The 21,824-nt window shown below is 36.5% G+C and overlaps 3 protein-coding genes across 5 annotated transcripts; all 3 read left to right on the top strand.

Moving 5' to 3' along the window:
* Positions 1-137: 137 nt before the first annotated feature.
* LOC107047188 (nucleolar GTP-binding protein 1) lies at positions 138-5,376 on the top strand. The gene is made up of 7 exons (XM_015269939.1): positions 138-509; positions 606-880; positions 1,099-1,336; positions 2,085-2,870; positions 3,280-3,558; positions 3,635-3,778; positions 4,942-5,376. The coding sequence occupies exons 1-7, from the start codon at positions 462-464 to the stop codon at positions 5,095-5,097; spliced, it is 1,926 nt and encodes a 641-aa protein (XP_015125425.1). The 5' UTR covers positions 138-461; the 3' UTR covers positions 5,098-5,376.
* Positions 5,377-6,762: 1,386 nt separating this feature from the next.
* Positions 6,763-14,870, top strand: LOC107047202 (coronin-6). 3 transcript variants are annotated; one of them, XM_015269952.1, is made up of 6 exons: positions 6,763-7,137; positions 7,939-8,144; positions 10,502-10,983; positions 11,961-12,339; positions 13,646-13,882; positions 13,974-14,870. In XM_015269952.1, the coding sequence occupies exons 2-6, from the start codon at positions 7,947-7,949 to the stop codon at positions 14,151-14,153; spliced, it is 1,476 nt and encodes a 491-aa protein (XP_015125438.1). In that variant the 5' UTR covers positions 6,763-7,137; positions 7,939-7,946; the 3' UTR covers positions 14,154-14,870. The 3 variants fall into 3 exon arrangements, with proteins under 3 accessions (XP_015125438.1, XP_015125444.1, XP_015125441.1); XM_015269958.2 differs by lacking the exon at positions 6,763-7,137 and adding an exon at positions 7,360-7,381; XM_015269955.1 differs by lacking the exon at positions 6,763-7,137 and adding an exon at positions 7,388-7,809.
* A 2,240-nt stretch (positions 14,871-17,110) lies between these two features.
* LOC107047230 (lipopolysaccharide-induced tumor necrosis factor-alpha factor homolog) lies at positions 17,111-21,824 on the top strand (the record flags this gene model as incomplete). The annotated part of the gene is given in 3 exon segments (XM_015269983.2): positions 17,111-17,243; positions 19,298-19,442; positions 21,392-21,824. Coding segments are annotated over 2 exon segments (240 nt in total). The 5' UTR covers positions 17,111-17,243; positions 19,298-19,305.

The following is a 21,824-nucleotide window of genomic DNA, read 5'->3' as shown; positions in this document are numbered from 1 at the left end:
TGACTTCGCTCCCTCTTTCAGCCCTGGTCAGTTATCTTATTTGGTCACTTTCCCTTTTACCGACCCGCTGATAATTTTGATATGAAGCTTCGAAATCGGCCGCAAAACGCGGGGGGATAAGTTACAAAAAAAGTTACTAACCGCGATCAATAAATTTTTTACAAAATATAATTATTTTCAAATTGGAACTTACATTTTGATCAACAAAAGGTGTGAAACTTCTCTGTTTAAGAAAGGAAAGGCTTTGAAATCGCAGCAAAAGTCCAAAACCGAGGTCTCATCGACCATATAGGTCCCTGCTTTTCCCCCGCTGCATTCCCATGCCGACAACATAACCTCATTTTCCCTTTTCACTCCACGCTGCAGCTGATATGCACGTGGAGCTATTCAGTCCCCATCCAAACGTCTAAATACTATGATAATATATTTATAACAAGTGTCCGACTAACCAGCGACCGAAAATGGCTATGTACAACTTCAAAAAGATCGCTGTGGTCCCCACCTCCAAGGTAAATAAGCGTAAACCATATTTCAAAAAATTCATAGGTTATATTGTCATAATAAACCCCCTGGATCACTAATTTCTGTATTTCTTCGCATCCCAGGACTTCATCGATATCATATTATCGAAAACCCAGAGGAAGACTCCCACAGTGATCCACAAGAACTACAAAATCTCGAGAATTCGTGCATTTTACACACGAAAAGTGAAATTCTCTCAGCAAAGTTTCCACGACCGTCTGTCCCAAATTATCCAGGAGTTCCCGAAGCTTGACGATGTCCATCCATTCTACGCCGATCTTATGAATGTTCTGTATGACAAGGATCACTACAAATTAGCCCTCGGGCAGATCAACCATGCCAGACACCTGATTGACAAGTGAGCTCCATAAAATGACTTCACACACTCAGAAAAAACTATAATTCTGTCAGTCAAATTTGTTTCAGACAAGATCTTGCAGTGAAATTTTGTATGGAAATTTTGGCATTTGTCTGGAACAAATTTAATTAGCAGAATTATATTTTTTCTGAGTGTGCACTTTCTATCGTGCCTCAATCACAATTTTCTTTATCCTCTTTTTTTTCGGGTTCTTCCAGTGTCGCCAAGGATTACGTTCGATTACTCAAGTATGGAGACTCCTTGTATCGGTGCAAACAACTCAAGAAGGCAGCCCTGGGTCGCATGGCCACGATAATGAAGAGGCAAGCTGCCAATTTGTCGTACCTGGAACAAGTTCGTCAACATTTGGCTCGGTTACCCAGCATCGATCCCTACACCAGGACGATCATTATCTGCGGGTTTCCCAATGTTGGAAAAAGTAGTTTCATCAACAAGGTATATATACTTTGGTATTTTAAGTAGAATAGTGAGCTCAATTTGAAAGATTGACTGCTTGAATCAATACTTTGGCTTCTGAATGGGAGCATTGGATATCCCAAAGCCGAATTTACAATTTTTTGAGTCAGGGTAACTAATTTTGGCCTCAGGCGTTCGAATATGCTATTTTTAGACCATTTCCGGATGTACGTATACATCTATGTATGTATGTGTGTATGCGATCAAGCGTTTATCGAGGATAACGGAAAATAATTGTTTAAATGAATGCAATTATCATTTCAAATATTCTTTCCAATGCCATTTCGAACGGGTTAGATCATAAAAATGCTTGCATCATCTGTTGTTAAAAAAATTATTTTGTTTCATTAAAAAAATTATTTTTACAATTTAGAAACAAAAATTTAACGAACGAATTTCGCATACTCATTAAAGTTATCGTTCCCTTGGGCATTTGAGCTTCATTCCTCATACCACTTTAATTTAACTTAATTCGACTTGAGGGTCAATTTCTGAGGAATATTTTTAAATATGCCTGAAATAATAAAATTTTCATCAAGATAGACAAAAGTTTTAGTATCTCTCTACCATCCAGAGATATTTATTAGAACAAAATTACACATTAATATCATCGTTGTATCATATTAATATAGTTGTTGTGTATGTTGTTCAATCGAATGTCCACTTGCAATGAAAATGTGATTGAATTTTCCTCCAAATTTCCTCTCAATTTATTTTGATTTTCCAGATAACCAGAGCTGATGTTGAGGTTCAGCCCTACGCCTTCACCACGAAATCCCTGTACGTGGGTCACACGGACTACAAATATCTCCGTTGGCAGGTGATTGACACACCTGGAATCCTAGATCACGCCCTAGAAGATCGAAATGTCATTGAAATGCAGGCAGTAACAGCCCTCGCCCACTTGAGAGCAGCAGTTTTGTACTTCTGCGATGTGTCAGAACAGTGTGGACACAACATTGAGGCCCAGGTTCAGCTCTTTGAGTCCATAAAGCCATTATTCACCAACAAACCTCTGATTGTCGTTGCTAACAAGACTGACGTGCTTCGTTTGGATGAGCTGCCGCCAGAGAAACTGGCAGCTCTGAAGACTCTTGAGGACGGGGGAAAGACCCCGATCATGGAGATGAGCACTGTCACCGATTTTGGGGTGATGGATGTCAAGCAAGAGGCGTGCGAACGTCTGCTCTCGTTCAGGGTCGATCAGAAGATCAAGACTAAGAAGGTTGATGGACTGCTGAATCGTCTCCACGTAGCTATGCCAGCACCGAGGGATCAAAAGGAGCGACCCCCTTGCATACCAGAGAGTGTTTTACTCAAGAAAAAAGCTGCTGCTGAGAAAGTCGAGAGGAAGAGGAAACTTGAGAGGGAGATTGAGGAGGAAATGGGAGATGATTACGTCCTGGATCTCAAGAAGAATTATGATATCGAGGGAGATCAGAAGTTTGATGTCATTCCTGAGATGTGGGAGGGACATAATATCGCTGATTACATCGACTTAGAGATATTTGAGGTGAGTTGAATGAAAAAAAAATGATTAAGACAAGGAGATGTTTTACGAATACATTGACATTCGTTTAAAAATGGAAATTAAGCAATTTCGCCAGTTGTATGTCAATGGTGGTAAATATTTTGTGAGAGGATTGCAGAGCATTCGAATTCTTTTCTATAACAAGATATTTCAATTTTTTAAACAATTTTTAACGAGTTGATTTGAAAATTTTTTCGAAAATTTCCCAAATTCACATTTTAACAATTTAAATACAAATAAATGATGGTTATCCTCGGTTTTTTAAACAACATTTGAACATTTCTGGATGGGTTCAAAATGGAAATACTTCACCTCCGCATGTTTTCAGAATGTTATCATTTTTGTTAAAAATTACTTCTCTTAATATATTTGATTTTGCTCATATTTTCAGAAACTGAATGAACTTGAAAAAGAGGAAGAGATGCGAAATGAGGCTGGATACTACGACTACAAAGTGCCACTCCTGTCAGACACAATGAAGGAAATTCAGGAATTAGCGAAACAGATTCGCGAAAAGAGGGCAATTGATGCTGATGAGGCTAGGGTTAATAAGGCGTCCACCAAGCCTGTTATGCCACGTACAGCTGGTGCCAAGGTACGGGGTAGATCCGTGACGAGGTTGAGGGAGCAGATGGAGGAACTTGGAGTCGATATGGATGATACTGAGAATGTAAGCAACAACTTCATTCGACAACAAAAAAATCATCATTTGATTTCCTTTATTTTATTGTTCTTGGGGTTTTCAGGCACACTTCACGAAAACTAGAGGACGCTCGAGGTCGGCCTCAGGCCCGGCTAGGAAACGCCTGAGGGTTGAGTCACTCTCCACATCGAGAGCCAGAAGCAGCTCCAGGCCGGCGAGGGATGATATGGGAGTCAAGGATGTTGTGGTGAGTTTTATCATTTCTCGGAATTGTTCAACACTGATACATTATTTTCTGGATAAAATTTCCTGTCGCAAACAATCGAGTTCCACAATTTTTCGACACATTTGTAATCTCCACGTTCTAATTACACAATATCCCTATTGAATTCTACTAAATTGAAATGGCTAACAATGTAATTAACTATCTAATTAGCTAACCCAATTACGTTGTTGGATTTTTTTCTTACTTAAGCATTCTAAACTGATAGGTTTACTCTGCTGAGGAATAATAATCATAATCAAAAAGTGAAATAATTTTTACATGATCATTTGCATGAGCATCTTGTACAGTTAGTTTAATATTCTTCAAGAATAAATCAATAGCCATAATTGCTCTCATGTTGAATGTAATTGTTCGAAAATTACACCTAAAATTTCACGTAAATCGTGTTGAAATTTTTAACGATTAATTTGCTGAACATTTTCAAGTATGTTGTTAATGATAAGTCAGTTAATTTCTGGAATATTTAATGCTGTTTCAATTTTCTGGTTCATATAACAATGAAAATTATTCAAACTTGTGAAAATTCAAGCAACTATTGTTCTGAATTCTCAATGAAATGCAACGAAAATTCAATTGCGTGTATTCATTTTCTGTGGACGATTTGATTTTAAATTGAATTCAAAATCACTGCATAGAAAATTCAAGTACAGCTGATACTTGAATTTCCAAAAACTTGAACAGCGTTGCATACTTCCAAATGTTTAATTTTTTGTGGGCAATTGGATCGGTATAATTTAAGTATATGAAATTCAAACTAGATAAAATCCATCAATTCGGACTCGATCTTGTAGATTTTCTGTTTTTTTTTAATTGCGCATCCTTGAATTTTATACGTCAGCTTGTGAACAATAAATCCACAAGTTTGAATTATACAATGGGGAATTCAATATGTAAAGATCATATGGGGATTACAATTTCTGTAAAGTCTCAGTGCAAAACATTACTTTCTAGAGAAATGAAGGGACTCCAGTGTATGCCGTAGTTAATTTTGTCATTTTATCGCGTGTAAAAATGAGTATTTTTCTCAATAGTCCTATTATAAATATTCAAACGACATCTAAAAATACTGGACACAGGAAATATGACTCGATAATTGTTTGATTAACCCACTATTTCTCCGCCAGATGAAAACAAAGCTCAAGAACATCGCGCACAAAGCCATCCGGAAGAAGGTCGCGAAGAAGGGTCTCAAGGGTGAGGCTGATCGTTTCATCGGCACCAAGATGCCGCGACACTTGTTCTCAGGAAAGAGAGGCGTTGGAAAAACGGACAGACGATAATTCAACTCCCTCGACAATCCATCAATGCAATCCAACTGGAAGACCTGTTTTAATGTCAAGTGCCACTTGTTTTCCATCTCTTTAAAAAACCACTAAGTAGGTGACGTCAGCATTTGATAAGATACTTTATCTGCTAAACGCCCATTAGCTCTGTGTCAGCAGAATGAAGAAACATAATTTACAAACATAGGAGTAAAGGCGATTTCATTCTTTGAAAAAATTATGTAAAAATGAAAATTCAATAAAGATTGGGGATTCCCAAGAAAATTTATAACAAAAGCTCACGAAAATTTTGTATATCATTTAAAAATTATTGACATGCGGTCGAAAAATGCAATTTTAAAAATTCGATATCCGTTATAATGAAAATAATTTCAAGATTGGATGCGAGGGGGAGGGAAATGAGTGTCTAAAAATTTATAAATATGGAGGCGAAGACGATTTTGTTGGTGAAGACTTGATGTCAAAACGAGAATTCAATGAAGATTAGGGATTTCTGATAAAATTTAGTATGAAAGCTCATGAAAATGTTTGATATCTATGTAATGAAAATAATTTGGGGAGGTACGTCTTGAGGATTTGAGTGCGAAGGGGAGGGAAATGAAAGGACAGAGAGTGTGCAAATTCACAAATAGACAGAATGAAGAAATAAAATTTACAAACACGGAAGCGAAGACGTTTTTGTTCGTAAAAAAGTAATGTTAAAATGAAATTTCAAGAAAGATTGGGAATTCCTTGTAAAATTTACGTCAACAGCTCATGAGAATGGTTCGTAGCTGAATTCTTAGTTGAAAATAATTTGTCGAAGTAGGCCCTGAGGATTTGGGTGCGAGCGGTAAGGACATGAGGGCCTGGAAATATTATCGAAAAGGTTTATAGTGGCTATATGGATCAGAGAGTTCCCATTGCCAAATAACGTGTATCAAGAAATAAAATTCATAAACAAGGGAGTAAAGATGTTTATAAATTTTTAAAGGAGAAATCTAAATAAAATAAAGATGTTCCATAAAGTTTCAGGGGCTCTATGGGTCAACCAAGTGTCCATTGTCAAATAAGATGTATCAAGAAATAAAATTCATAAACAAGGGAGTAAAGATGTTTATAAATTTTTAAAGGAGAAATCTAAATAAAGTAAAGATGTTCCATAAAGTTTCAGGAAAATGAGGACCTTGGAAAATTATTGAAAATAGCTCATAGGAGCTCTATGGGTCAACCAAGTGTCCATTGCCAAAGGAGGTGTACGAAGAAACAAAATTTATAAATAAGGGATTAAAAATGTCAATAAAGATTGGGGATTCCCTAGAAAATTTATAAAAAAAGCTCCCGAAAATTCTTGACATCTTTGTTGCAACGAAAATAATTGGACGATGTACATCCGTAGGATTTGGGTGCAACGGAGAGGGAAATGAGGCCCTAGGAAAATTATCGAGAAGGGCTCGTAGGGGCTATATGGGTCAGAGAGGGTGCCCATTGCCAAATAAGGTGTTTCACTGGGGTTTCCGGTTTTTCGTCGATGCTAACGCCCCATCGTGGTATCCGTATGCAACGCCACGACACACGCCTCCCCATTTATCTTGGTCTCTCTCACACTCGCATTGACTCATCACCAGCATCGGGAGAGAAAGAGAAAAATGAAAACTAAGTAACAGGGCCCCCACGAGCTTTGTAAGTCTCGGTGGAGAAGTGTGGCCCCGGTGAGTGCGTGTGCAAGTTTAAAATTAAAATAAATTCGGACCGTAGTGTATGTTGCGACTTCTTAGTTGCCAAAAATACGAGATGTACGAAACACGGAAAATTTCTATTGAAATTCAAACTCACTGATTTTTAATTTAAATATTTAGGAAATTTAATTGCTCAATTTTATCTGTTGGGGGAAATTTTGAATTTTCATGGGCAATTTTTCGTGATTATTTTCGTTACTAATGAGAGAGTCCAAACGTTTCTATAAATCATCAGTGAGTCACGTCTCGAAGGATTGAAATAAAAACACTGGATTATTTGAATATTCGAAAATCATTGCAATTGGATTTTGAATAATTGGTGAGTAGTACTGACATTAAGTAGTTTGAGATAGAAAATTTAATGAAAAATTAATCCGAAGCACTGGGAGACTGGCGCTTATTTATAATCGAGATATCGGGGGATCCCAAAAAAGCGTCTTCTTTTTCAAAATTCATGGAGAACGGGAAATTGAATAAATGGCGCCCAATCATATCGGCAACACCGTAAAAATCCAGGATACTCAGTTTTCGCCAACTTATCATATCTTCCTTTTTATTATGACGTGAGAAAAAATTGCGTTTTCGCCCCCGTAACATGAGTAATTGATGTAAAAATTATAGTCGTGTGTGTACATATCTCCGGAGATTGAGAAGTGTGGGCTTTGGGTTGATATATATCAGACCCAAAAATATTCGTGGATTCAGTGAGAGTTTGGGTGGTAGTCGTTCAACGCTCGAAACTTTTTGTCGTACCCAAGGGTGGGGAAAAAGCGTATTCTATTTATAAAATAAAATCGGGGGGATGATCCACGCGACGCCCACGCCTTCGAGTGGCCACGTAACTTTTATTTATTGAAAAAAAAAGAAGTGGTGTTTTAATTTTCGTGATGATGTCCGTTGTAGTTTAGCCGGCGTAGCGCGTTAGACCCTATCACTGTATTTATTTGTTTTTGGTCCCTGGAAAAGTGTTGTTATATTTTCATTCGATTTTGTAGGTTAAGTTGATTTATTTTCGTTGAAAAACACCCGAGTTTTTGGTTATTTTTGTTGTGGATACATCAGTGAAAGTGAATTGTTTTTATTTTATGCAGTGAGGGCGATTATTTATCATTGTTTACAGGAGCAATTATGTCGTTTCGTGTTGTGCGCAGCAGCAAATTCCGCCACGTGTACGGTACAGCATTAAAACGTGAACAATGTTACGACAATATTCGTGTCTCGAAGTCGTCCTGGGACTCGACATTCTGCGCTGTCAATCCAAAGTTCCTTGCTATTATCGTTGAGTCAGCTGGCGGTGGTGCTTTTATAGTTTTACCACACAATAAGGTATTGTAATTGGATGGTAATTTATCTGGTTTTGGCATTAATTTGTGAGGGATTGGAATTTGGGGGGTTGGGAGGGTGAGGAGGACAATGTGATGATTATCTTGAGAAGAAGAAATTTAAAGGTTCAGGCAGGATAGAGCAGGGAGGGGTAAAATGAACAATTTCCCCTTTTTTCTAATGTTTATCACTCAATTTTGCATAAGTCAATTTCGTCCACAGAGTGATTTTCGATGGATATCTTGGAATTTAAGGGAGATAGACAAATTTCTATAAGGACCTTTTTTGGGGAGCTAAATGAGAGCTACAAAAGAGTTCTTGACGAAAATTTTAATATCTCTCTTAGATTCGGAGATATTCCTAAAAATTCAACTAGGAGCTACGTCGACATAAATTTTTTTACCGCTTCGCGACTGATGAGGAGGAACATGTGATGATTGAAAATTGAAGTCTATCGATGGTCATCACGAAGGAAAAAATGTTTTTTTTCCATAGAAAAAATAACTATCCCATTTTATTGAAAATTCAATGAGCTTAAAAAACAGCCAAAAGTGCCCATTTTACCCCACTAGCTACTGAACAAATGGGTGTCATGGACTCTGTTGTTGTGAGAGAATACGTGGATGGGAATTTTTGTTGCATAACTGGAAAGCTGGGAAAATTTCTCATGCCAAAGAGCATAATTAATACTATTTATATCTCGTTCCCAAGATATTTCAAGTCCTCTTTCGCTTGTGAGAGATATTTTCGACAGTTGCTGAGAATTCAGTGGAGAGCATTGAATTTTATTTTCGTTTCATTTTCATGTGACGCTGGGCAATGATAGGATTGAAATTGTAATGACGATTTGGGTAATAATCAAGTAGAGTTGGTCTTTCTGATATTGACAAAATGAATTCCAAGAAATTTATTTTTTCATTTTGAAGCTGAGGACGTGCAAGTATTTTGGCGGTTTTTTTTGTGCAATCCTCTTCAGCATTTGTAAACGCTATTTGAGCGTAGGTTATTAAGCATTTTTCAATGATTTTATTGTTTATATGTTGAAAGTTTAAATTTTCTTCATTTCGAACCGTTAAGAAATACTTGAAAAATTGACAATTAAAACATGCAGTAGAAACTAGGAAAAGGTTCGATTTGGGCGAATCTGGAAGTGCGCTCATATTTTTAAGTCATGTACAAACTCGTTCGTATATGAAAAACATTTGTACGTAAGATTGTTTGACCCTTACACCCTTAAAAATCCCCTAAATTACATCTTCCGTTCGCGAATATTCCGCGAGTTTCAGCATCATGTATGAACAATCAATTTCCGTCATAAAAATCTTTTTTTTTTCTGAATTCTAAAACATTTTTTCATCATTTTTCAAAATTATTTTCATCAGATTTATCTTTCCACATTAATATCCTCATTTACCTCACCTTCAAGATCAAACTCGTCCCAATCGTATCATTGATTTCCAAGATAATTCATATTTGAGGAGTTTCACGTTGCCTCACCTTTCTCCATTATCTGAAGTTATCAATTTCCCCCAATTATTCTGTCATTTTGAAAATAGTCATGATTTTATCAGTTTTTCTATTTTGAACGGCATCGCGAGAAGTCATCGCTCCATCGTCAGGGCCTTCAACCTGATATTTTCCTTTCATATCTTACAGGAGAAGTAGATTAGACTGACGACAGGAAAAAAAAGTATTCCGTTAAGGGGAGACCGCGGCGAAATTTGGAAATCGTCGGACGTTACGTTGATACTGAACCGTTAGAAAACATTTTAAAAATCTTTTTAAAAAAATTTGAAAGTTTACTTTTGGCGGAAAGATGATAAAATAGTTTAAAAATTGCAATTTTTGAAATGAATTAATTGTCCACCGTAAAAATCATTTGTCCGGAATCGTAACAAATTTATTCATATTCAGAATTTTACAAGAGATCGATTTCATGCCTAAAAAAATAAAGTTTCCGAAGCTTTAGACAATTTCAATTATTCAATTATCGCAACAACGAATTTTTGAAAAAATGGTAAATCTGTACAAAATAACTCGAATGACGAAATTTTTCTCACTCAATTAAATTAGCAAATTTGATGATTGAAAATGGTTGGATCTACAGTGTGATCTATACCAAACTGTAAAAGATACTTGAATATCCTTAAAATCATATACAACTGAAACAGTAAAACTAATTGGATGTTATTGTAAATAACTGGGAGTAATATTCAAGATATTTCCTCGACCAATTCGTTAAATTTCAATTTCAATCCTACCATATCCGTGAAATAATCAAATGAAAACCGTGCCAAAATTTGATGAAAATCCGAATAAATCAATCGATAAAACTCCTTTAAATTCGAATAAACAAACAGGTAGGCAGAATATCAGCCGATCATCCACTGGTTGGTGGTCACAAGGGTCCAGTATTGGACATAGCATGGTGTCCGCACAACGACAATGTCATAGCCTCAGGCTCCGAGGACTGTGTTGTCAAAGTATGGCAAATACCAGACAGTGGAATATCCCGTACACTGACAGAGCCAGTTGTGGATCTTCAGTTGCACCAGCGACGAGTGGGTCTCGTCCTCTGGCATCCCACTGCCCTCAATGTATTGTTGACCGCTGGGTCAGACAATCTCGTTATAATATGGAACGTGGGGACTGGTGAGCCACTCATCAAAATGAATTGTCATCCCGATGTTGTTTATTCGGCGTGTTGGAACTGGGATGGCTCGAGGCTCGTTACCACGTGTAAAGACAAGAAGATTAGAATTCTCGATCCAAGGTCTGGGGAAGTGCTCCAGGAGGACATAGCTCATGAGGGGAGTAAGGCTACGAGAGCCATTTATCTCAGGTAAATTAGGAACTGGCTGATGTATCAACGATTTTGTTGATATGAACTCAATTGAAAGAGCCGAATAGCTTCGGTATTTCTGGATTTTTAGGGAAGCATAAGCATTTGAATTCGAGCCAAGGCCATTTTATTTTTCAAATTGTTGAGGATATCCAAGTGGGACGAGCTCCACTTGACGATTCGTCATTCAACTGAATGTAACAAGGAAAATTCATCCAGTCAATAATTAGTAACTGACATTCGTGGGGACGACAAAATGCTACTTGACATTCTGGTCATGAACGGGTTTCAATAAGACTGTTGCATTCTGTTGGTTTCTTTCTCGGATCAGCACATCGATATGGATGAAGCCATTAACTTTTAAATAAAGTAAACTTTAAAGTAACTTTTAAATATAGTAATTTTTCATTAGTGTACACACAGAAATGAGATTTGAATGATATTACACTCTTTATTCCTAATTTTCATCCTCATTTCAATAATATTGTTTTCAATCCATGAACTCGTACATTTATTTAGATGAGAATGGTTGAATTGTCTAAATAAATAATCCACTCGTTTCATTTGAATAAAGTTGATTCAATTGAAATAAACAATTTTTCTGTACGAATGCATCGAAAAAAAAAAGTTCAACATTAAAGTCGAATGGAAACTGTGACGTGACAAGTCTCTAACGGGCGGAATTTTTCATTAATATTCAACAATGTCAACAATTGGCGGTGAATAATAATTCAATGATTATCTTCACTTGTTCTACATTCGGCTGACCCTGCTCGATCTTCGTCAAGTAGCATTTGACATTTACGAAGGCCCAAACATGTCATTTTAAGTGAAATACGTAAAGTATTGAATCAAATTCATTCGAAGCAATTGGATCACCTCAACTTGAGTCCATATCGATGAAATAAATTATTTGATCACTTCACAGTGCAAAACGAAATGTTCACTAATTCATATTCCTCGTCTGTTCATTCCAGGGGTGGATTAATATTCACAACTGGCTTCAGCAAAATGTCGGAGCGTCAATACTCCCTGCGTGCACCCGACATGCTTGGTGAGCCAATTGTCATGGTCGAATTGGACACTAGCAATGGTGTTATGTTTCCACTTTACGATCCTGACACGAGTCTCGTTTATCTATGCGGCAAAGGTGACTCTGTAATACGTTACTTCGAGATAACACCAGAGCCACCATTTGTTCATTATATTAATACCTTTCAAACGCCAGACCCCCAAAGAGGAATAGGAATGATGCCAAAACGTGGCTGTGACGTTAATAGTTGTGAAATCAGTAGATTTTACCGCTTAAACAATTCTGGCTTTTGCCAGGTTATCTCAATGACTGTACCTAGAAAGGTGAGTCATTACAAATAATCAAAAAGTATACTCGTTGTTGAAGATAACAGGTGACTAATTTTTATCTAGCAGAACAAGGCACGTTCCCTCCTCCTTCACATTGTGAAGGATTTCATTAAAAACTAGTAAATCCTCTAAAAATTCTATTGAATTTCTAATGAAAACTATTGATTTTCTCTTGATCAGAATATCCAGTAGAAAATATTTTATAAAAAACATCAATAGAATTCGATTTTCTGTAGAATTTATTCTATTGAGATATTCTGTGCGGGAATCCCTTAGCCCAAATTTTTTGAGTTTATTATTTGATTTTTTCAATGAGGAGGAAAAATAGAGGGGGAAATTTTTCTTGGGGAATTTCTATAGAAAAATATTTCAGTAGAATAAGTTGTGTAGAACCAATAAAAAAGAAAGTTGTATAGAAAGATGAAAATCTTGATTGTTTCAATGGACTTTTTTCGTACGCAGGGGCTTTCGAGTTTCTCGACTATACTATTTAAATTTTATTTAAATTTTAGCTGCTATCTTTTGTAATTTATACAAATTTGCACGCGGTCAAAGAAACGTGCACTAGAAACTTAGCACATTTGCTACAAAATGCTATTGATGTTGTATGAGAATTTATTTGAATGGTTTATGCAATTTCATCAATCTCTTCGTTTTTGCCATCATTTAATGTGAAAACATTGATAGATTTTCTTCTCTCTAAAACTAATTTTGTTGAAAATTTTTAAATATAGGTTGGGCATCATTTTTTCAAGTCGTTTTCTCGGATTCCTTAATTAAAAAAAAAGAGAGAAAGTCCAAACGGAAATTTTAAAATCGCAATAAAAATTTCAGTTTTCTGTTGATTTTCATTTCAATAAGTGACAACTTAAAATAACAAAGATTCTTAAGCCATGAATCTTTTCTCATTACTTTTTCCAAACAATCCAAGATCTTACCCTTGAGTATTTGAACATATCTATCTGAACATATCTAGAACAGTTTATAATCTAGGTAGAAGGCGGAAGCCTCAGAAATCGATCTACTCCTTTTCTTTCTTTCAAACCAATGAAAAAAACCGATATATTATCTTTGCGAATACCAGTTAATTGAAAGATACGTGTAAGAGCATAATATCCTCTTCGAGGCAGGAAAATCTCAAGGGTCTGACGTCATTGAGGGGGAGGGGGAGATCGTGCAGAACATATTTATAGAAAGATTGGAGAAGGATAAGATCGATAATCTCTTACCCATGTACTTGCAATGAATGTCATGATTCACAATTCTGAATGATAAAATTTTTGTAAATTTAAAATTTCAGTCTGAGCTCTTCCAAGAGGATCTCTATCCCGACACACCGGGTCACACAGCTGCAATATCAGCTGAAGAGTGGATAAACGGCACTGACGCCGAACCTCTCCTCATATCTCTGAGAGACGGTTATCAACCTGCTACCTCCAAAAATGAACTAAAAGTTACGAAAAAGGCCAATGTACTTGGTAAAGGTGCCAAAGTAGGAGCTAATGCACAAAATTCTTCGCAAAATTCAGGCATATCCGTGAGTAATTTATCATTGTCGGAATTGTTTCCCCCGATACTGAATAATTCATCGAGTCTAATTGATTTATTTTTTCATCATCAATCAACAGGAGGATATCATCAAAGAATTTGCCGAGGAAATACGTAAATTAAAGGCAGTAATAGTGAAACACGAGGGGAGAATTCGTGTACTGGAGTCGGCTGTTGCGTTACAAATGAAAGAGGAAGAGAGAAATGAAAAGTCAGCAACAACTGACGACAAAGAGTATCTTGCATCCGACGAAGTCTGATTAATAACGTTAAACGAAAAAAATGGAGAGAAATCAAGCCGTATGACAGAAAGAAAAAAAAGAAAAAATAGATACAAATGGTATTTTTATAATTGAAACATGACGAGCAGAATTTGTTTTATAGAAGTGAAAAAAAAAATACTGAAGAAAATATTGAAAGATCGTGTTATATTTTGATATTGAGAGATAAAAGAGAGAAAAAAGTAATTTGTGTAAATATTAGAATACTAGAGTCGCCTTTAATTCAGACATCATTTTGCTACGATCTTTGTTATTTATTGTAATTTGTAAATTCAAATAATTCATCGTGCCTTCATCTCCCTCCCTCCCTTCCCCTCCCCGTTTCCCCTCGATTTCCCAACTCCACTGTTGCTACTGACCATTTTCATCGTTTTATAACATTTTATTTTTCACGTACGATAGATCAATTGTCATGGAAAAATTGTTTTTAGAAAAATTGATATATGCATTGTTGCCGATTAACAAATATTAACCCCCACCTCCTCTCAATTTTATCAACGAACATTTTCAATCATCAATTTTTTGAGACTCAAGCGTGTTGCGATAAAAGAAACCGAAACAATCAACCGAAATATGTAACAAATCTACGGAAACAACGAATGAGTGCCTAAGAGAGTTGAATAATTTTGTATAGACAGTATGAGACCTGTTGTAACATCGAAATAAGAGAAGAATTCTATTATTCAAATTTTTTAAGTGGAACATTTTATTTAATTACCCGCATTGGCTGAAACACTCGGTGAGTTCAATTTCGTTCATTTTCGGGGGGATATTTACTACGTGGAGGTACCATCGTCACGGCATCTCACTTTTCTCTTCAACTTCAACTTGCACAATGAATGAGGATTACCTCATGCCATTTCTTCAAACGAAATTATATAGAAATTCGCTAGAATTCTTCATGCGGAATTAATATCACTTTTCTCGTCATTTTTGTTGAATCCTAATGACAAAAATCAATTGATCGAGGACTGATTCAATCATTTCCAACATTAGAATTCTGAACTATAATATGACTGGACATTGATGAAGTCAAGAGCCTGAGGGAGCTGAAAGAATTCGTCGAACCGTAGCAATCGTAAATAATCCAATGAACGTGGTGGACAGTTCTCCAACATCTGATGTAAGTAAGATGTTCAGCTCCCTATCGTCATTCAAATTCTATATAAATTTGTTAGAAATCTTCGCACGCGTCTAATCTCACTTTTTTCTCCAAGAATCAATTGATCGATGATCGATCCAATCACTCCCAATATTAGAATCCTGAACTAAAACATGACTGGACATTGATGAGGTCAAGAACCTAAAAAATCTGAAATAATTCATCGAAACGTCGCATTCTTTGACGATTTAATCAACGAGGCTGCATACCTCCAAAACCTCCTTAGATTTTTAATCCGAATCGTAAGATGTTCCGTTTCCAATCATCGCTGATGAAAAATTTCCTGCAAAAAATATTCGAATTTCTACAGAAATTCTCTAGAATTCTTCATACGCGTTTAATCTCCATTTTCTCTTCAACTTTGTTGCATTCTAACGACAAGAATCAATTGATCGATGATTGATCCAATCATTTTCAACATTAGAATCCTGAACTATAACATGACTGGACATAGGAAATAATTCATAGAAACGTCGCATTGTTTGATGATTTAACCAACGTGGCTGTCTACCTGCAACACCTCCTGAGTTTCCCAATTTGAATCGTAAGATATTCAGCTCCTAATCGTTATCCATAGCGATTTTCTTACGGTCATTTTTTCCTACTGAAAATATTGAATTCTCTACAGGATTCCCTCGTGCGATTTCTTCAAGCGAAATTCTTTAGAGATTCGCTAGAATTCTTCAAACCCGTCTAATCTCCGTTTCTCTTCAACTTTGTTGAATTCTAATGCCAACAATCAATCCATCGATTGCTATTATTTTTTGCTTTCAAGTAATTGATTTTTCAGTGAATTAAAAACTATGTGATTGATCCAATCACTCCCAACATTAACATCCTGAAGTATAACATAACTGAGCAGTGATGAGGTCAGGAGCCTCAGAAATCTAAATAATTCATCGAAACGTCGCAACCTTATAAAATCCAATGAACGTGGCTGATATTTCTCCAACGTCTACCGATTTTTTCAACTACACGGAGAGAAATATTCCGGAGTGAAATGTGCCCTAGTAGAAAATCCAGAATCTGATAAGGTAACCTGATCAGTGTCTGATCAAGACCTGACTAAAATTTCCACTCGAGTGGTTGTAAGAAATTTTACGGAACGTCACGTAATTTTTACCTAAAATCACAGAATTTTTCCAGAGCGTTCCGTAATTTTTACCTGAATCGCCTGCGAAAAATTACGATACCGTCACTTCAATTTTCCGAGTCGATTCCGTAATCGGCGAGCGAACTGAGTTCCGTAATTTTTACTGAACATTTCTCTCCGTGGAAAATCCCATCTCACTTCCTCCCTCTGTTGAATCGCAGTAATAATAATCAATTGATTACCCAACGATTCAACCACACCTCACGATAAATCACATCAAATCCACTCATTGGTATTCTCTCCTCTCTCCCCGCACTTACGTAATTAATAATCAATCGAGGGAGGAAAAATAGAAAATCTGAATAGAATGCAGAAATGACGGATGCATTGTCATTTCAATCTCCAAACATCTTTTTTTTTATCGTTATTTTACATCGCTTCGACCCGGTTAGGGTATATTGCGTTTCGAACATCTGAAAACTCTTCCGGCCGTCGAAATACCGTTATTTTCAAACCGTCAAAAATTAACGAAACCCATCAGAACTCACCGCTGACGTCACAACTCTACAGTATCACCCACTTTTCGAATTCTCTGAATTTCGGTGTTCGAATGGGGTTTCCCCACTCCACCAGTCCACCTCTCAAACCAGGAATCATCTTCCTCTAGTGCTATATACAGTATCAGCCCGATAGCCTTCACTCTTCAATTCGAGTTCTATCGCTTCACACGACAGTCACCCGCCAAAGACAACAGCGCAGAACTAGTCTGTGAAATAAACAAAAGAATTGACATTGTTGATTAGCGGAAAACAAGGTGAGCTGAATTCCATAGCTACAGTAAACTGGCCAGTGTTCAAACCCGTTCAGTGATCAACTAAATTTAGTTACCGCGCAAGTCAGCAGCGAATGGGTAAAACGATTCAATCCGATTTTTACTATTGATCAGTTTTCAATGAATATCTCGGAATCTAAGCCAGATAGCAAAATTTTTGTTATCACCCTTTTTGTAGAGCGAATCGAGAGCTACGAAAAAGGTCATTACGAAAATTTCGATATCTCTCGTAGATTCGGAGATATTCCTCGAAAACTCAGCTAAGAGCGAAGTCGAGTTGAACCGGTTTTCGGCCTCGCTGCGGAATTCATCCGGCGAACATATGTATCGTTGAAAAAATCATTTATGCGGTGGAATGGTACTTTTGTCTTGTTAGAAAGATGATATAATGTTCATAAATTCAATGGGACCTTGTGTGACCTTTCCCTATTCACGCTATTACTGCCTTCGAACACTGAATCGTTCACCCGATGAACTTGCGACGTAATATCGATTCAAGTTTTTCATTTCCCTGTATTTCTCGGGAAAACTTGGTGCTTATAGACTTGTACTAGATAGGAATAAGTTTTGCAATATGTTGTGACTATGTATTACACAATATTTCATATCAGTCGTTAATGAATAAACATAATCTATGGACTCTCGGGAATTGCGAGTTCACGGCGAGCAGAGGGAGAAGAAAAAGTCGAAAGCAAAGAATCGAGTCTCTCATTTCTTCGCTGAGAAAGAGAATTATTACTGTTGAATAAATATTTACTTGAGTGAATTTTATCAGCTTTCAAAAATGGAGTTGTCGAGGTATTCTCATCTCCATGATATTCATTAATTTAAGAAAGGCCAGGGATATTGGAGAAATAATTAGACGTCGATTAAATTGTCAGTGCGATGTTTCGCTAAATTATTTTAGCTTCATCAGGCTCTTGACGGCGGTCTACGTGTAGTCAAACTATTTCTACTAATATTTGTGGCGGAACACATACTATGCAAAGAAATGAGCAAAAATATTTAAATAAACAAAATGTCAGTCAGCAGAAACACAGGATCATCCAAACGTAACGAGACTCTGATGCGATAAATTTGTGATCATTTCTAATGTATATAATGGCTGAATAATTCATTCAAGGTCATGCCCATAATTATTCCATGACATGAATCATAAATGTGAATTGTAGAACGTGCAACCTAATTCGGAGTACCTGGAGTACCTCTTAAATAAATATTTATTTTGCAGAAATCAGAAATTCTTTCCTCAGTGTTCTTTCCCCTTACTGATAGTTTCTGTGGTGATGCGACTTTTGAACACGTGGCGCAGGTGCATTGGAAAATGTCAGCGTGCCACCAAATAGTATTTTTTGAAGAGGAAAAGTAACTTATAGAGACAAATTCCTAACGAAATTCCGGAAATTTCTTGCCGATCCAAAAATTGACATTGAATTAAATAAATGGTTTGATCATTTAGAAAAAAGCTTTTAATTGAATTTAAACGTGATTTTAATTTGTGTTTTCATTGTGCTTTCACATGAAATAAATACGTCTTTCAATAGAAAACAATTATTTATTCGTCCAAATGACGACTTTATGAATTAAAATGAAGTTCTCTATTTGATTTTAATTCGTGTTCTCATTCACATGAAATAAATACGTTTTTTAATACAAAGAAATAGTTAAGTCCTCCAAATGAAGACTTTAGGAAATTAAGTGAAATCGTAAAATAAAATCATTCTTCACACAGTGAGAAGAACGAATTTATTAACATGTAATAATTCTCTATTTGAATAAAAAAATTGCTGATTTGGAATTATCAAATTCATAGAATAAGAATATTTCCATTCAAATAAGTATACAAGTTTATTAATTGTCAACAGAATATTGTTTAAATGGACGGAAATTTTCAAATAAAGAGCTTCATTGGACTCACATACATCATTTCCCTCGGTGTCTAAATTTGCTAGATCAAAAATAGTCTCGAGATCAATCGTTGTTTCACTCGGCCAATTTGTTTTCGCAATTTTCTCATTTGTTCAACATCCTTACAGCTGTCATCATGTCCCAGCACGTTGCCCTAGGACCCGTAAGCCAGAGGATTTTATGTCCTCATTGTCATGCTGATATTTCCACGAGAGTCGAGGGCGAGTCTAATACTAAAACTCATCTGTTCGCACTCCTTCTCTGTTTGCTTGGGTGAGTTACAAAAATCAGTCTCAAAAGTGCGGAATATCCGGATGAAGTTACAGGTGGATAACTGAAAATCTTTTTCTCTAAATTGAATGACTCAGCCTCATAACTCGTTTGGTTGGCGTCAAGAATCAAAACACCTCTGTGAATATCTCTTATCAGGCTCGTGAAGAGAACATTTTGTCGTGATCCGTATTTTTTTATATGATCACAGAACGTCACGTATTAATTGGAAATAGACGTGACATCATACCGTTGATAATTAAATGCTAATTTTTATATTAACGGTGCACAGCATTTATGATATTTCGTGCAGTGGGAGAAAAAATTAGCTCTGCCGAAAAATTATGTTTCCCGGGAGAGATCTTTTGTCGAGTTGAAACAATTTACTTGTGGACTAAAAGAAAGTTTCCACCAAAACATAATTTCCGTAGTAGTAATTGTTCTCGTGAGTTATTTACGTGCCTTTCGCGTGAATAAATTCTTCCTACAGAGAATTACATAGGTGTAGTGTATATCTTTGTTCAATAAACACTTATAATATCAATATTAACCCCTACCAGAATGCACTAATTCAACACCCGGCCTTGAAGAACATAACCCCATCCGCAAACCCAATCAGATCGCGAAATCTTCCCGCGCATTCTCATCCCTGCCATTCTGATTGGACCTTCCGTCAAATGCCGCTCACGGTCATGTGGAAAAAATTATACTCTTCCCTCGGTCAAAAACAACTTTTCGGCCTTGCAACGAAATATTACGTTTTATTACGTCACCCTTGAGCTTCACGGGTGAAGTGATGAAGACATTTTTTCATTCCCAAAATAGTCTATACTATTCCGTTGTTACGGTAATGGAGAAACCCGCCATCAAAGAGGGCTCACATTGTAGCTGCCGTTAGACTAACGTCACGATCGTAAAATATGGCCCAGGGTGCGTTAAATATTAGCTTCTGCCTGACCTAAAATGTTCAGTGGTGATTATTGGTGTTCTTTGCTTGCATGGAGGAAAATTAATTGACACCATTTCAGTTATTATTCCATTTTTATAACAGGTCAACTCGGCATTGAAATTTTTCGAGGTGAAATTTAATTACCAAATATTCGCTTCGTAATCATTGAAAAGCCGATTTAAAAAATATCACAGAAAATATGGTATAACTTAACGGTGAATAGTGCGATCCGATCGTATCTTGATTCCTATTCTAAAAAGAACATACGCCGTAAGCTGTAGTCTAACGCTCATTCCTTGAATTTCATTGGTCGAACATTCGGATCCGCCCGCAAGTGTGCGACTTCGGTCGGCTTTCGGTTTTCGTGTCACAATTTGTCTTTAACACGCGCGCTCAAACGCGTGATCGTTCTCGTAGAATAAAGAGGCCATTGACTCAGCTTTTAAGTCATGATTAAATCCCTTTTGGTAATAATTTTTTAAGTGATCGTTCTAAAATCAGCTTTGGGAAAATTATCGATATCTCTGAATCTTTATGTGAAATAGATTTTTTTTATTGTGGTCAAGGGCCTTTTTAATGGTCTTTTTAAGCCACATTTAACTATCGCAATATAAAAAAAGTTTCAATTTTCAGTGATCGACGGAATCCTAAAATTCCATGAGTGAGAAATTTTAAATCTTAGGAATTTTCACCCTAAATTCCAGCTAGTCATTGCATCCCTGAACTTTAAGGATTCATTCTAAATTTGTGTCAATAATCCCTAAAAATTAGGAATCTATTTCTTGAAATCAAGCATCAATCCCCAAAAATTACGATCATCGTGGAAAACTAAAACATTTTTCCACTGTAAATTCTTCCATTCGGAAACAAATCAGATAAGAATTCTACTCTCTCCTCTAGATTGGGGAGACTATCGGAAACTAACGCTTCCGAAAAATTGGCTTATCCAGTCAATTTCAAGTTTCACGTCAACATAACAAACTGATGTTTTTTGTCACTACAGATGTTGGCCATGTGCCCCCTGCCCCTACTGCATGGACTCCTGCCTGGTGAAGAAGCACTATTGTCCATCCTGCAATAACTATATAGGCCAGCACGAGAATTGATCAAAACCCTCCAAGAAAGACGTAACAAGACGTCCGAAAAATATGACAGCTTATACAAAAGTATATTTAAATTCGAAATATGAAATATTTTAAGGTCAGGAAAGTGAATGGATACATGGATAGCATGTAGCCTTAAAAACATTTAAGGTCGGCCGAACACTAGCCTGGGGATAACCCAGATAATACAGAAAAAATGTTCAAAGATCTTATATTTTGATATTGGAAGAAGAAATAGTAATATTGAAATATTCGAGTCGCCTTAAAATCCATCTTTCTTATTAATCGTAAGTTGTAAATCAAAGTAATCCATCGTGCCTTCATGAGCCCCCC

The sequence above is a fragment of the Diachasma alloeum genome, unplaced genomic scaffold (assembly GCF_001412515.2).
Source record: "Diachasma alloeum isolate Michigan unplaced genomic scaffold, Dall2.0 Dall_scaffold_00183, whole genome shotgun sequence".
Classification (NCBI taxonomy): Eukaryota; Metazoa; Arthropoda; class Insecta; order Hymenoptera; family Braconidae; genus Diachasma; species Diachasma alloeum.
Note: the sequence above shows the minus strand (reverse complement) of the source record. Positions and strands in the feature narration are given on the sequence as shown.